The sequence below is a fragment of the Brassica napus genome, chromosome C3 (assembly GCF_020379485.1).
Source record: "Brassica napus cultivar Da-Ae chromosome C3, Da-Ae, whole genome shotgun sequence".
NCBI lineage: Eukaryota > Viridiplantae > Streptophyta > Magnoliopsida > Brassicales > Brassicaceae > Brassica > Brassica napus.
This window is the reverse complement of record NC_063446.1, coordinates 68,882,805-68,895,085: the sequence shown is the minus strand read 5'-3', so window position 1 is coordinate 68,895,085 and position 12,281 is coordinate 68,882,805. Positions and strand designations below refer to the sequence as shown.

Sequence of the window (12,281 nt, the reverse complement as noted above, 5' to 3'; positions counted from 1 at the left end):
GCTAGTGTTTTGTTCCAGTCAGATGAGTGAAGTAAGGGATGAGATTTCATGGAATGTTTTATTAACTGGTTTGGCTCGAGTTGGCCGCCGGAGTGAATAAGCCTTATCTTTCGTTGAGGCAAAGCCTAGCAAATACACACTAGCAACGCTCTTAGCTTGTTGATTATGTGGAACTCTGTTATCTGTGGATGCTTTCGTAATGGAATAAGCAATTTCTTACCCCCGAAGGTACTCACGAATTCTCAACTCTCTTTCCTATTGCTTTTCATGCACTATGTGTGTATGTGAATGTGTGCATCTGCATGTCGTATTTCACTTATGTGATCTTTCTTAGTATCTTCGATCTGTAATTCCCATTCAATCAGATTGACGTTATTATTTTACGCAATCTCTCATAACTTGAAACGAGTTCAAGCTTATTCCGCTGGGATAGGATGACTTCTGTTTCTTGTTTATCAGAATCCTGATTCTCTCCATTTTCAGTATGTATTGTTCTAAGACTTTTTTTTATCATTGCTGGTATTAATGAATGAGTCTGTGTTGCTTCTCAAAATCATAACAATTTTCACATTAAAACTCAGGTCAAAGGATGTGTACTCCCAAGAAACCAGCACTGTGGTTCTCTAAAACAGAGCTCGAGCCTTTCGCTTTGAAAGTGTTATAGACTCGGATAATAATGGTACGGTTCCAAGATCTTATTTGTTTCTTTTATACATACAATATAGATGCTGCCATATATATCTGGTTAAAAGTTATAGTGTGAAGTTTTCAAATATCTATGATCAGTTTTAAGATATGTCGAACCATCCCCTGGCCCTGACCATGCAGGTTTCCATAAGTGGAAGTCCATAATGCAAGTTGTTCTCTTTTATACAATTTAATTATATAGTTAAATTTAAAATTAAAACTTCTATAGATTATTAATAGAAATTCAAATGTTTTTTTTAAGAAAATTATTTCAAAAAACCTATAGCATTTTAATATTATTTATTTTAGCAATGGAAAAACTTTTAAAACAAAACCAGACATGGATAGTCTAATAGCATCTAGAATTTGGGAAGTTAAGCATTTAGGTTCGAAACAATTCCACGGTGTATTTTTTTTTTTTTTAAACACTATCAATATACTAATAACATAAGGTTGCTCTTTGTTATTATTTGGGTTTTCGACCCATTAATAAAATTTTAGACGAGAAAAAAAAAAGTTGCTCTTTGTCGTGGAGCGCCAACGGCACAGCAGTTTTTGAAAAAAAAAACTCAAATATTTATATACCAAAAAGGCAAAAACTTTATGGTTCAAAATTGTAAGTTTGAATATAATAGAGAGAGAGAGAGACCTCTCTGACTTTGTATAGAAGAGAAGGGAGGAAATCAAAATTCAAACGCTACGGATTCTCCTCACTCCTTCGGCGCCGTCTAGGGTTTTCTTCTCCGGCGGTTACTCTTCTTCCTCCTCCTCCGCCCCCATGGATTCAGATTCCTCTAGGTCGCGGATTGACCAGGTCCGTTTCTCTTGGAGACGCATGTCGATCTTCTACTTCTTCTTCTTCCTCTTCTTTGTCTCTAGGCTTGCAAAGGCATCAACTTTTGTTGAGTATCTGATTCATTGAGAAGACCCATCCATTACTTGAATTGATGCCACATTTTGATATTGTTTTTGGTTGTCTATGAATAAAGTTAGAAAACTTTGTTACGGGTCCCCCCAATTAGGTTAAAAAGATTTGATTTTCGATGCTTTTATGAACAGTGAAGATAGTAGTTATAGCAAGGGAGTTTTTGTGATATTTGAAGCTAAAGTGTGTTTCTACTTTCTACTTTCTCGCTAGTTTTATGTTTCGAAGAAGAGGAAACACCCGTCACCAAATTTGAAGTCTGGGAGGAACGAGAAACATGTGAAGGTGACTGGAGAAAGGTCTCCTGGAGACAAAGGCACTTTGGACAGTTACTTGAAAGCATCTTCCCTGGATGACAAGAACACTACCAACAGTGTGTTGCAGGCAAGGCAGCAAGCGTTTACGAAAAAACTGGATTTGGAGCCTGTGAGCGCTGGAACTTCTAAAGAAGGTTTGAACCAACAGAGCGGATCTCAAGTCTTTGATAAAGAAGGTGTTGCTACGGTTGAGAATCATGCAACAGATGGTTTGCTTTGTGCCAACCAGAAAGATAATTCAGATCTAAGAGGCTTTGCCACTGGTTTCTTGTCCTTGTATTGTAGGTAATATGCTTTCATTGTGTCGATTTTCTTATTCTTTCTATTATCATCAAGGAGTTGGTGATGAACATCCATTGATGTCCGAGTATGTTGTTCTGAGATTTAGAGGAATTTGTAAACTTTGCAGTGAAGTGGGGTCTGTTGTTGGCCCACCTCCACATCAGAATGCAAACGAACTGAAGCGTCCAAGCAGTTCATCACTACTTGCTCAAGATATGCAATATCCTCACAAGATGCGTTGTGATTCTCAAAATATACCATCACTGGATGAACTTGCACATCCTCTCGGTAGTAAGCCTGAATCAATCAGTGACAAGAGAGATAAATCTGTTTCAGACCCTATGCAGAAGGTAAAATGGAATAAACAGTTAGTGTTACTTAACTTCCTGCTAAACTGATTCATGTTCAATTATTTGACGCTTCTGGTCTAATATATTCACAGATTCCAAGCAAACAATCTGTTGAAATCTCAATGGGCTTGAGGAAGTGTACTAAGGCACCTGAATCATTGACTCATCAAACTGAATGCCATACGCCTGGAGCAGCCGTTAAATCTCGTCCTGTTGGAACCCCTAAGTCTGGTAACTCAATGTTCTCACCTGGAGATTCTTTCTGGAATGAAGCAATTCTAGTTGCCGATGGTCTGTCAATGCCAACTGAGAACTCTGGTTCCGTAGAATCTAAAGATGGAGGTCAGGATGGAACTAGTCTTTCATTCAGCCAAAAAGCTGATAATTGCAGTGACAACTTAAAGAAAAGGTTAGGTTTAGATGAAACCAGAGCCAAGGATAGAGATTCCATTGGTTATTCAAAGGTCGGGGAGAAGCATGGGAGAGATTTTAATAAAGAAGTATCTCCGCTTCCTGTCAAGAATCTGGACCTTTTGTTTCAAGATAAAAAAACAAATGGAGGTTCATTGGATCAAAATAACATTGCTCTAGGAAGCAGTACGATCTCTGAATCTGTTCTTGTTGATAATAAAGGACTTGAAACTCTTGATATTGCCAATAATGCTCAGGCAAATAAAAGTTTGATAGGCAGGAAGTATCCAGAACCTGAAGGAAAGAAAGATATAGTGTGCGAGGACAATCATAGTGTACGATCTGCGTCTATGATAAGCAACATGAGGAAACCAGCTGATTCTAGTGAATCTGAAGAAAGCTATACTCCTTCAAGCTCTCATCATAATAAAGATGGTTCAAGTCTGAGCACCTGGCTTCCCTCAGAAGTTGGCAGCGTATACAATAAGAAGGGAATATCTAAACTCTATCCATGGCAGGTACATAACTGTTCGTTGATGCGTATGTCGTTATTTGTCAACTATTTTTAAGTACACAGCTGAGCAACGTTTTCATTGTTCGTCTCCTATAGATAGATACATGTGCATTTGCTTCTCTATTGCAGTTTAGAAAGTTTAAGTTCAGCTGAGAACCTGCAACTAGTTTATGCCATCCAAAGTTAATCTGCCCTATCCTTCGGTTTTGTATTTATACTTTCTTAAATATCTGCCGCTTATTAAAGAGTGATGTCATTCTACATCTGTTCTTAGGATACACAACTATAGCTTCTTAGGTCGGTATAACATCTGGAAGAACTTCTTATTCTGTTTGTTATACCTGTTTGTGTCATTGTGTGTAGGCTATTGCTTCTGACGTCCTTTCCCTAGCTGAATACAAATCGTTGTTTAATTTTATAGGTTGAGTGCCTTCAAGTAGATGGTGTTTTGGAGAAAAGGAATCTGGTATATTGTGCTTCCACAAGGTATCTTCATGGTTTTCTATGAATCTGCCTATTCAAAGTTTGCTTCATTCATACATTTCCGCCGGATCATGATAGTAGTGTTATTAACTCGCCAGCAGGCTTCTATCTGAAAATAATTTATGCTCAATTTCAAAATCATGCTGTTTGTGCAGTGCTGGTAAAAGTTTTGTTGCAGAAGTCTTGATGCTGCGCCGGGTCATAACAACAGGAAAAATGGCATTGCTTGTGCTACCTTATGTATCCATTTGCGCTGAGAAGGTTTCTTTTATTATTCTCTCCAGGCATCTTACACATTGTATAACATTACTTGCTGTTAATTTAGCCGTATAACAATTGGATGCAGGCGGAACACCTTGAGCTCCTTCTTGAACCACTTGGTAAGCAAGTTCGTAGTTACTTTGGAAATCAGGGTGGTGGAACACTTCCTAAAGGCACTGCTGTGGCTGTCTGCACGATTGAGAAGGCAAACTCTTTGATAAATCGCTTGCTTGAAGAGGGTCGTTTGTCTGAACTGGGGATAATTGTTATAGATGAATTACACATGGTATGGTTTTTACATATCTCGTCTATATGGATCTCGGACAAGCTTAGAACTGTTTGACACTTTTATTTTCTTCGTACTTTGTCTTTGCATATAATAATGAATGCATTAAAAGGAACCTATTGTGCTCATGGTTTATACAGGTGGGTGACCAACATAGGGGTTATCTGTTGGAACTTATGCTGACTAAACTTCGTTATGCTGCTGGTGAAGGCAGTTCAGAGTCTAGTAGTGGTGAGAGTTCAGGGAATAGCAGTGGCAAGACTGATCCTACTCATGGCCTACAAATTGTGGGTATGAGTGCTACAATGCCGAATGTCGGAGCAGTTGCTGACTGGCTTCAAGTAAGACAAACAGAATCACTATTTGATATATGTATTTTTTTTGGGCTCTCATCTAGTTGCATGACAATTATCTTTAGGCGTATAGGTGTATTCATAGATAAACCTGCATGCTTCTGAGAATTATAAGAATATGATATTTTGCACAGAAATACTCTTCGTGATTGTCAAATAAACGTTACGTTTTCTGTAAAATGAAGACCTGTATATCTCCAGATTTCTTATATGGGTGATGATAATTTTTCTGTATTTGTTACTTTCCCGAGCTATTGTACTCACTTCTTTTGAAACTCCGTAAAATTATTGTCGCCTTCTTAATCAAAAAACTTATTGTGGCTTTACATGTTGAAAGGCAGCTTTATATCAGACAGAGTTTCGACCAGTTCCGCTAGAGGAGTATATCAAAGTTGGTAACACCATTTATAATAAGAAGATGGAAGTTGTGAGGACTATACCCAAAGCTGCTGATATGGGAGGAAAAGACCCAGACCATATCATTGAGCTTTGTAACGAGGTAATATCTTTTGGGAGTTAAGGTCTTAAGTACTTGCATTTTTTATGTATTGAACTTGGTTCAAGAAGGAAAACTCAGATGTAATATCACAATCCAGGTTGTTCAAGAGGGCAACTCAGTGCTGATATTTTGCTCTAGTCGAAAAGGATGTGAATCAACTGCTAGACATATTTCAAAGCTCATTAAAAAAGTGCCCATAGACGTTGATGGTGAACATAGTGAGTTTATGGATATTCAATCTGCGATTGATGCCCTGCGAAGGTCTCCATCTGGAGTAGATCCTGTACTAGAAGAAACTCTTCCCTTTGGGGTTGCCTACCACCATGCTGGTCTTACGGTATGTATACACAATCTATTCTAGATATGTTTTTTGCTAGATTGTAATCTTTTGTGAGATGGTGAATTTTACGCAAAAGTCATAATAATTATTTATGAGGACCCGATGGACATATAATTATTATATTTGTACTACAGGTAGAAGAACGAGAGATAGTTGAGACCTGTTACCGTAAAGGTCTTGTACGTGTCTTAACAGCTACATCCACACTGGCGGCGGGGGTTAACCTGCCTGCAAGGAGAGTCATTTTTCGGCAACCAATGATTGGCCGTGATTTTCTTGATGGAACAAGGTACAAGCAAATGGCTGGTCGAGCTGGGCGGACTGGCATTGATACAAAAGGAGAAAGTGTATGCCTTTAATTTCTTTAGAAATAATGATGTTATAATTCATGTTTCAGTTCCTCATAGTGAAATTCACAGGCATTTTTCTTCTTCTTTGGAGTGGTTAATGGTCTAGGCTTTTGATTCTTGTTCTAAATTTACATTTCTTTCCAGGTGTTGATATGCAAACCAGGAGAACTCAAGAGAATAATGGCACTTCTAAATGAGAGCTGCCCACCTTTGGAGTCTTGTTTATCTGAGGACAAGAATGGAATGACTCATGCAATATTAGAAGTTGTGGCAGGTGGAATTGTTCAGACTGCCAAAGATATACATCGCTATGTTAGGTGTACTCTTCTGAATTCTACAAAGCCTTTTCAAGATGTGGTCAAATCAGCTCAGGATTCCCTTCGGTGGCTGTGCCACAGAAAATTTCTTGAGTGGAATGAAGAGACAAAGTTATACACTACAACACCCCTTGGACGTGGAGCTTTTGGCAGTTCACTCTGCCCAGAGGAGTCACTTGTAATTTAATCTTTCTATAACTAAAAATGCATTTTATATAGGGTTGAGTAAGCATGCTTGACGTGTATGCTATGGTTTGCTGCAGATTGTGCTGGATGATCTTCTAAGAGCACGTGATGGACTAGTTATGGCTTCTGATTTGCATTTGGTCTACTTAATCACACCAATTAATGTTGGTGTTGAACCAAACTGGGAGCTGTATTATGAACGGTTTATGGAACTGTCTCCTTTAGAACAGGTAATATTGTACCCTCTAGTAATATGCGGCATTAATGTGCTGAAAACAAGAAGTATGTTCAGATAACTTCTTCGTCTAATTTGACTTCTCTAGTTTAATGTCATTCTTCTTTTAATTCTTCTTATTGAAATTTTAATGTTTTGCACAATAGTTAGGCATTCTATTCTTCATTTACTTCTGTAGTGGAAGGCTTCCAAGTTTTCTGCAGTACTTTTTGAAAAGCTCTAGGTCTTGTTATTTGGGCACACAATTCCAGAAAATCTTGTAAGCTGATCTGTTACTTGATCTTACAATTTCAGTCTGTTGGCAATAGAGTTGGAGTGGTCGAACCTTTTCTGATGCGCATGGCACATGGTGCAACAGTGCGCACTCTAAAGAAACCACAAGATGTGAACAAAAAATTGCGTGGAGAATATAACAATCGGCATGGTTCAACTAGCAGTAAGATGCTTTCAGATGAAGAGATGCTTCGAGTGTGCAAACGATTTTTTGTTGCTCTCATCTTGTCAAAATTAGTTCAGGTGGCTCCCCTACTGCTTATTTGTTTCTTTTGTTTTTATATATGCTAAAACTTCTTATTGGTTCTTATATATAAAGCCGTTGCAGGTGATGATTGACTCCTCTAATCGATCATTTTTAACTATGAAATGCAGGAAGCTTCTGTGTCTGAGGTTTGTGAAGCCTATAAAGTGGCTAGAGGTATGGTTCAAGCGCTACAGGAGAACGCTGGAAGGTTTTCTTCCATGGTTTCGGTGTTCTGTGAAAGGCTTGGATGGCATGATCTTGAAGGCTTAGTTGCCAAACTCCAGAACCGTGTTTCATTTGGTGTCCGAGCTGAAATTGTTGAACTTACTAGCATTCCATATATAAAGGTACTTGCAACTTCCAGGAACTTATAGCTAAAAGATACTATTGACAAAGATGGTTTTTGATGTTGAATAAATAGGGTTCAAGAGCTAGAGCGTTGTACAAAGCTGGCTTGCGTACATGTCAGGCGATTGCTGAAGCATCCATCCCTGAAATTGTCAAAGCTCTCTTTGAAACTTCAGCGTGGGCTGAAGAAGGTAATCAGTTTTCTTAGACTGTTTATTTTTTATGTTTCTGTTGCCTCATTGAGGTCTCTCCAGCTTATATTAGGAATGATAAGTTGGCAGTTTGTTGGAAAGAATATTGTATCCACTTCCATCTAATGTGCTCGAGTTGATATTGTGTACAAGGTACTGGACAGAGAAGGATACACTTGGGATTAGCCAAGAAAATCAAGAACGGGGCGCGGAAAATTGTTCTTGAGAAAGCAGAAGAGGCGAGGGCTGCTGCATTCTCTGCTTTTAAGTCGCTTGGTTTGGATGTTCATGACCTTTCAAATCCCTTGCCGTTGGCTCCTGCTAGGAGTCCCAATAGACAAGTAACTATTGAGAGAGATATCTCTGGAGGCTCTGTTGGTCCCAGTGGACCACAACATATTCCAGGGCAGTCAAGCATGGAGGGGCACATGGACCGTGGAAACTTTGACATGGATAATCACAGAGAAAAGCCAAGGGACGTAGCAGGTACTGCCTTAGGGGTTTCATCAGAAGTTAACTTGGCCGATACTCTTCCTGAAATCCAACCGATAGGAACTACAGTTGGCACTGATGGACCTAATGCTGTTAGTATTCTTTCTAGTGATGACAGAGAGATCAAAATTGAGGATAATGCTGAGCAGCAATTGACCAGGAGTGCCCAAATTCCTCTTAGCAATAAGGATAATGCAGGTGAAAAGGGTCCACTAACTGCAGGAAATATTAGTGGCGGATTTGATTCTTTCCTGAATCTCTGGGAATCCGCTGAGGAATTTTTCTTTGATATCCACTATAGTAAGCTACAAAATTTGAATTCTCGCATCTCTTATGAGATACATGGAATTGCGATCTGCTGGAATGGCTCTCCTGTATACTATGTCAATCTTAACAAGGATCTTCCCAATCTGGAATGTGAAGAAAAAGAAAAGCTTTTCAAGGATGCAGTTGTTGACAATAAAGAGGTTTTGGGTACCCAAAACATGCTTGATGTTATTAAAGCTAGGTGGAACAGAATCAATAAAATAATGGGGAATGAAAATACGAGAAAGTTCACTTGGAATTTGAAAAACCAGATTCAAGTTCTCAAGAGTCCTGCCATTTCAATCCAAAGATGCGCTCGCCTGAATCTTGCAGAAGTGGTCAGGGACCATGAGTTGGTGGATGGATCTTGGTTGGTGATGCTTCCACTTCGCATAAGCCACACCATTGACATGAGCATCGTGTCATGGATTCTTTGGCCAGATGAGGAAAGACACTCAAATCCAAACATAGATAAGGTAATTCCAGATTGACTATTAGCAGAATGCATGATTTGTATATCATATATCTCCTGATGACGGTGTTGAACAAGAAAAACACCATAGGAGAACTATCTATCATCACACACAGATTTAGCTCATACCTGTTTAGTGTATTTGCTCATTGAAATTTTGTAAAACTGTTATAGGAGGTAAAGAAAAGACTGTCCCCAGAGGCAACTGAAGCTGCAAATCGCAGTGGCAGGTGGAGGAATCAGATCCGAAGGGTTGCCCACAATGGCTGCTGCAGACGGGTTGCTCAAACGAGAGCCCTTTGTTCAGCTCTTTGGAAGATCCTTGTTTCAGAGGAACTTATTGAAGCACTGACAGCCACTGAAATGCCTCTGGTATATCCCCTTTAAATTGTTTTTGAGTTTATCTTAACTGCACCAGCATCCAACATGTCATGCTCAAAGTCAAATATTTATGTGAAACTATTTGTTCAAGCAGCCATCTGCTGATTAGTTGTTTTTTTCCGGCAGCATAATATGTTCATTCTGTGTTTCAGGTCAATGTCCTTGCAGACATGGAGCTCTGGGGTATAGGCGTTGATATAGAGGGATGTATTAAGGCAAGGAATGTACTGCGGGATAAACTGCGGTCCCTTGAGAAGAAAGCATTTGAATTAGCTGGCATGACATTTTCATTGCACAGCCCAGCTGATATTTCAAATGTGCTGTTTCGACAGCTGAAGTTGCCCATACCTGAAAACCACAATAAAGGGAAACTCCATCCAAGTACTGATAAACATTGCTTGGATCTATTAAGGTATGTGCAGTTTGTTCTTTTTTCATCACGAATGATAACATACTTATTGAGGAACGATTAACACGTTTCACAAAGAGCATGTGGTTATGATATTAAGAATAAGATTTCCCCTAGTTAATGTGATTCTATTTTGGTCTGATCGAACTTGGAATGATGACTTTCTCCCAGGAATGAGCATCCTGTTGTCCCAATTATCAAAGAGCACCGCACTTTGGCAAAGCTCTTAAATAGTACACTTGGATCAATTTGTTCGCTTGCTAAACTACGCTTAAGCACGCAAAGGTACACTCTGCATGGCCACTGGCTTCAAACATCCACAGCAACTGGAAGGCTTTCCATAGAGGAGCCTAATCTCCAAGTATGACTTCTTTTATGTTTCCTTTCTCGTTCTATCCTGTATCCACAAAGTAAACAGCATTTTGCTTTTCTGCAGTCTGTTGAGCACGAAGTAGAGTTTATATTGGATAAAAGTGGAAAGGAAGATCGCTACAAAATCAATGCACGTGATTTCTTTGTTCCTACTCAGGTAAATTTTCCTTGTTTCTAAAAGTTTTGTGTCTTTGGTCTTCAAGCGTTTATGAAGACTCAATAATGATATCTTTTCACCACAGGAGAATTGGCTACTCTTGACGGCAGATTATTCACAGATAGAGTTGCGACTTATGGCACATTTTTCTAGAGATTCCTCGTTGATTGCACAGCTTAGTCAGCCAGAAGGTGATGTCTTTACGATGATAGCTGCAAAATGGACTGGAAAGACCGAGGATTCTGTTGGTCCACATGATAGAGATCAGACCAAAAGATTGATATATGGAATTCTTTATGGAATGGGTGCCAACAGGCTTGCTGAACAGCTTGAATGCAGCTCAGATGAAGCCAAGGAGAAAATTAGAAGCTTTAAAAGTTCTTTCCCTGCAGTCACGTCTTGGCTTAACGAAACAGTTTCATTTTGCCAGGAAAAAGGGTGAGCATGTTACACCTATCTTCATTAATGCTTCTTATACTAAAACTTACTGATATATTACACTTAGATTTTGATTAATTGTTTTATTTCTTTGGCTGTGTTTTACTGGCTGGTCTTTGTGAACTATAATTACAAATCCAAGAACATTTTTTGATATGCAGATACATTCAGACTCTCAAGGGAAGAAGGCGATTCTTGTCGAAAATCAAATTTGGGAATGCCAAAGAGAAATCTAAGGCTCAAAGGCAAGCTGTAAACTCCGTGTGCCAGGTCTGACCTTGTTTCTCTTCCTTTCCTTTACGCTATGCTGTCATGTTTAATTAGACCATAATTTTTTTTACTTGGTTATCGTTTTACTTAGGGATCTGCTGCTGATATAATCAAGATTGCGACGATAAACATATATTCGGCTATTTCTGAGGATGTTAATACCTCAGCATCTAGTTCTTCAACTGAGGCTAGGTTTCACATGTTGAAGGGACGATGCCGAATTCTTCTACAGGTGGAGTTGCACACTCTTTATATTGTTTTTGTTTCTTAAGTTGTTAATTTTTAAAGTGGCACATTCATTATGCAGGTACATGATGAGCTCGTCCTGGAAGTTGATCCTTCTTACGCAAAAGAAGCTGCAATGTTGCTGCAATCCAGCATGGAAAATGCGGTTTCACTTCTCGGTATGTTCATAATATACCATGCTCCTTTTCTATGTCATGTTTATAAATATTATATGTTGACTTTATTGATTCTGTTATGTTATTATCAGTCCCCCTACATGTGAAACTGAAGATTGGGAAAACATGGGGTTCTTTAGAGCCGCTTCAGGCTGATTAAGACATCGGCAAAATCTCAGTGTCTTTTAAATCTCAATTGAAGAGCCTCGGATTGTTTGAGCAACTCGCTCACATGTGTATTTTGATGGCTCAAAATGATCCCACACTCGCCACGGCTCGACTCAATGCGATGATGCTCTATTTCATCTCCATGAAGTGATGAAGGTAAATGATATCAGTGGCTTCTTTGTGACATTCATCGCTTGAATATGGAGGTGGAGAGGAACGGACCATTCCAAAGGGATTTTTCTCTTGCTGTGTTCCGAGGGCTCTTCGTTTTAGCTTCAAAGAGAGTCTGTAAAAAACCAGTAAGAGTTGCCACAGTTTTTACCTAGACAGTGACTTTTGACATGACCAAAATCATATAGAAAGATTAGCAAGAGTTTTCTCTCTTTTCACTGTAAATACATAATGTCAAACATTTTTCTCAGTATAATGAGCTCATTATTCCAAAAGAGTTAAATGTATTGGTTCATTATGTACTCTGTTTTATTGATTTAGTATGCTTTAGTAAGTAACTAAAGATAAAGAATGCAATGAAGCAAATGCTAAATCACCAAAATGGTCTT

The 12,281-nt window shown here is 38.9% G+C and overlaps 1 protein-coding gene across 3 annotated transcripts; it reads left to right on the top strand.

Moving 5' to 3' along the window:
- Positions 1-5: 5 nt before the first annotated feature.
- Positions 6-12,188, top strand: LOC125583459 (helicase and polymerase-containing protein TEBICHI-like). Of its 3 annotated transcripts, none has more exons than XM_048750427.1 (27): positions 6-228; positions 582-679; positions 1,826-2,214; positions 2,339-2,561; positions 2,654-3,490; positions 3,908-3,972; positions 4,125-4,230; positions 4,316-4,516; positions 4,657-4,857; positions 5,207-5,368; positions 5,466-5,705; positions 5,843-6,055; positions 6,203-6,553; positions 6,639-6,791; positions 7,091-7,312; positions 7,445-7,663; positions 7,738-7,855; positions 8,009-9,129; positions 9,300-9,497; positions 9,659-9,918; positions 10,087-10,276; positions 10,352-10,444; positions 10,530-10,882; positions 11,044-11,152; positions 11,244-11,384; positions 11,460-11,556; positions 11,646-12,188. In XM_048750427.1, exons 2-27 carry the CDS (start codon positions 677-679, stop codon positions 11,711-11,713), a joined length of 6,333 nt encoding a protein of 2,110 aa, XP_048606384.1. In that variant the 5' UTR covers positions 6-228; positions 582-676; the 3' UTR covers positions 11,714-12,188. The 3 variants fall into 3 exon arrangements, 2 of the variants coding, with proteins under 2 accessions (XP_048606384.1, XP_048606383.1); XM_048750426.1 differs by having other exon boundaries at positions 582-1,501; XR_007320489.1 differs by lacking the exons at positions 11,044-11,152; positions 11,244-11,384; positions 11,460-11,556; positions 11,646-12,188 and having other exon boundaries at positions 582-1,501; positions 10,087-10,200; positions 10,530-10,769.
- The last annotated feature ends 93 nt before the right edge of the window (positions 12,189-12,281 follow it).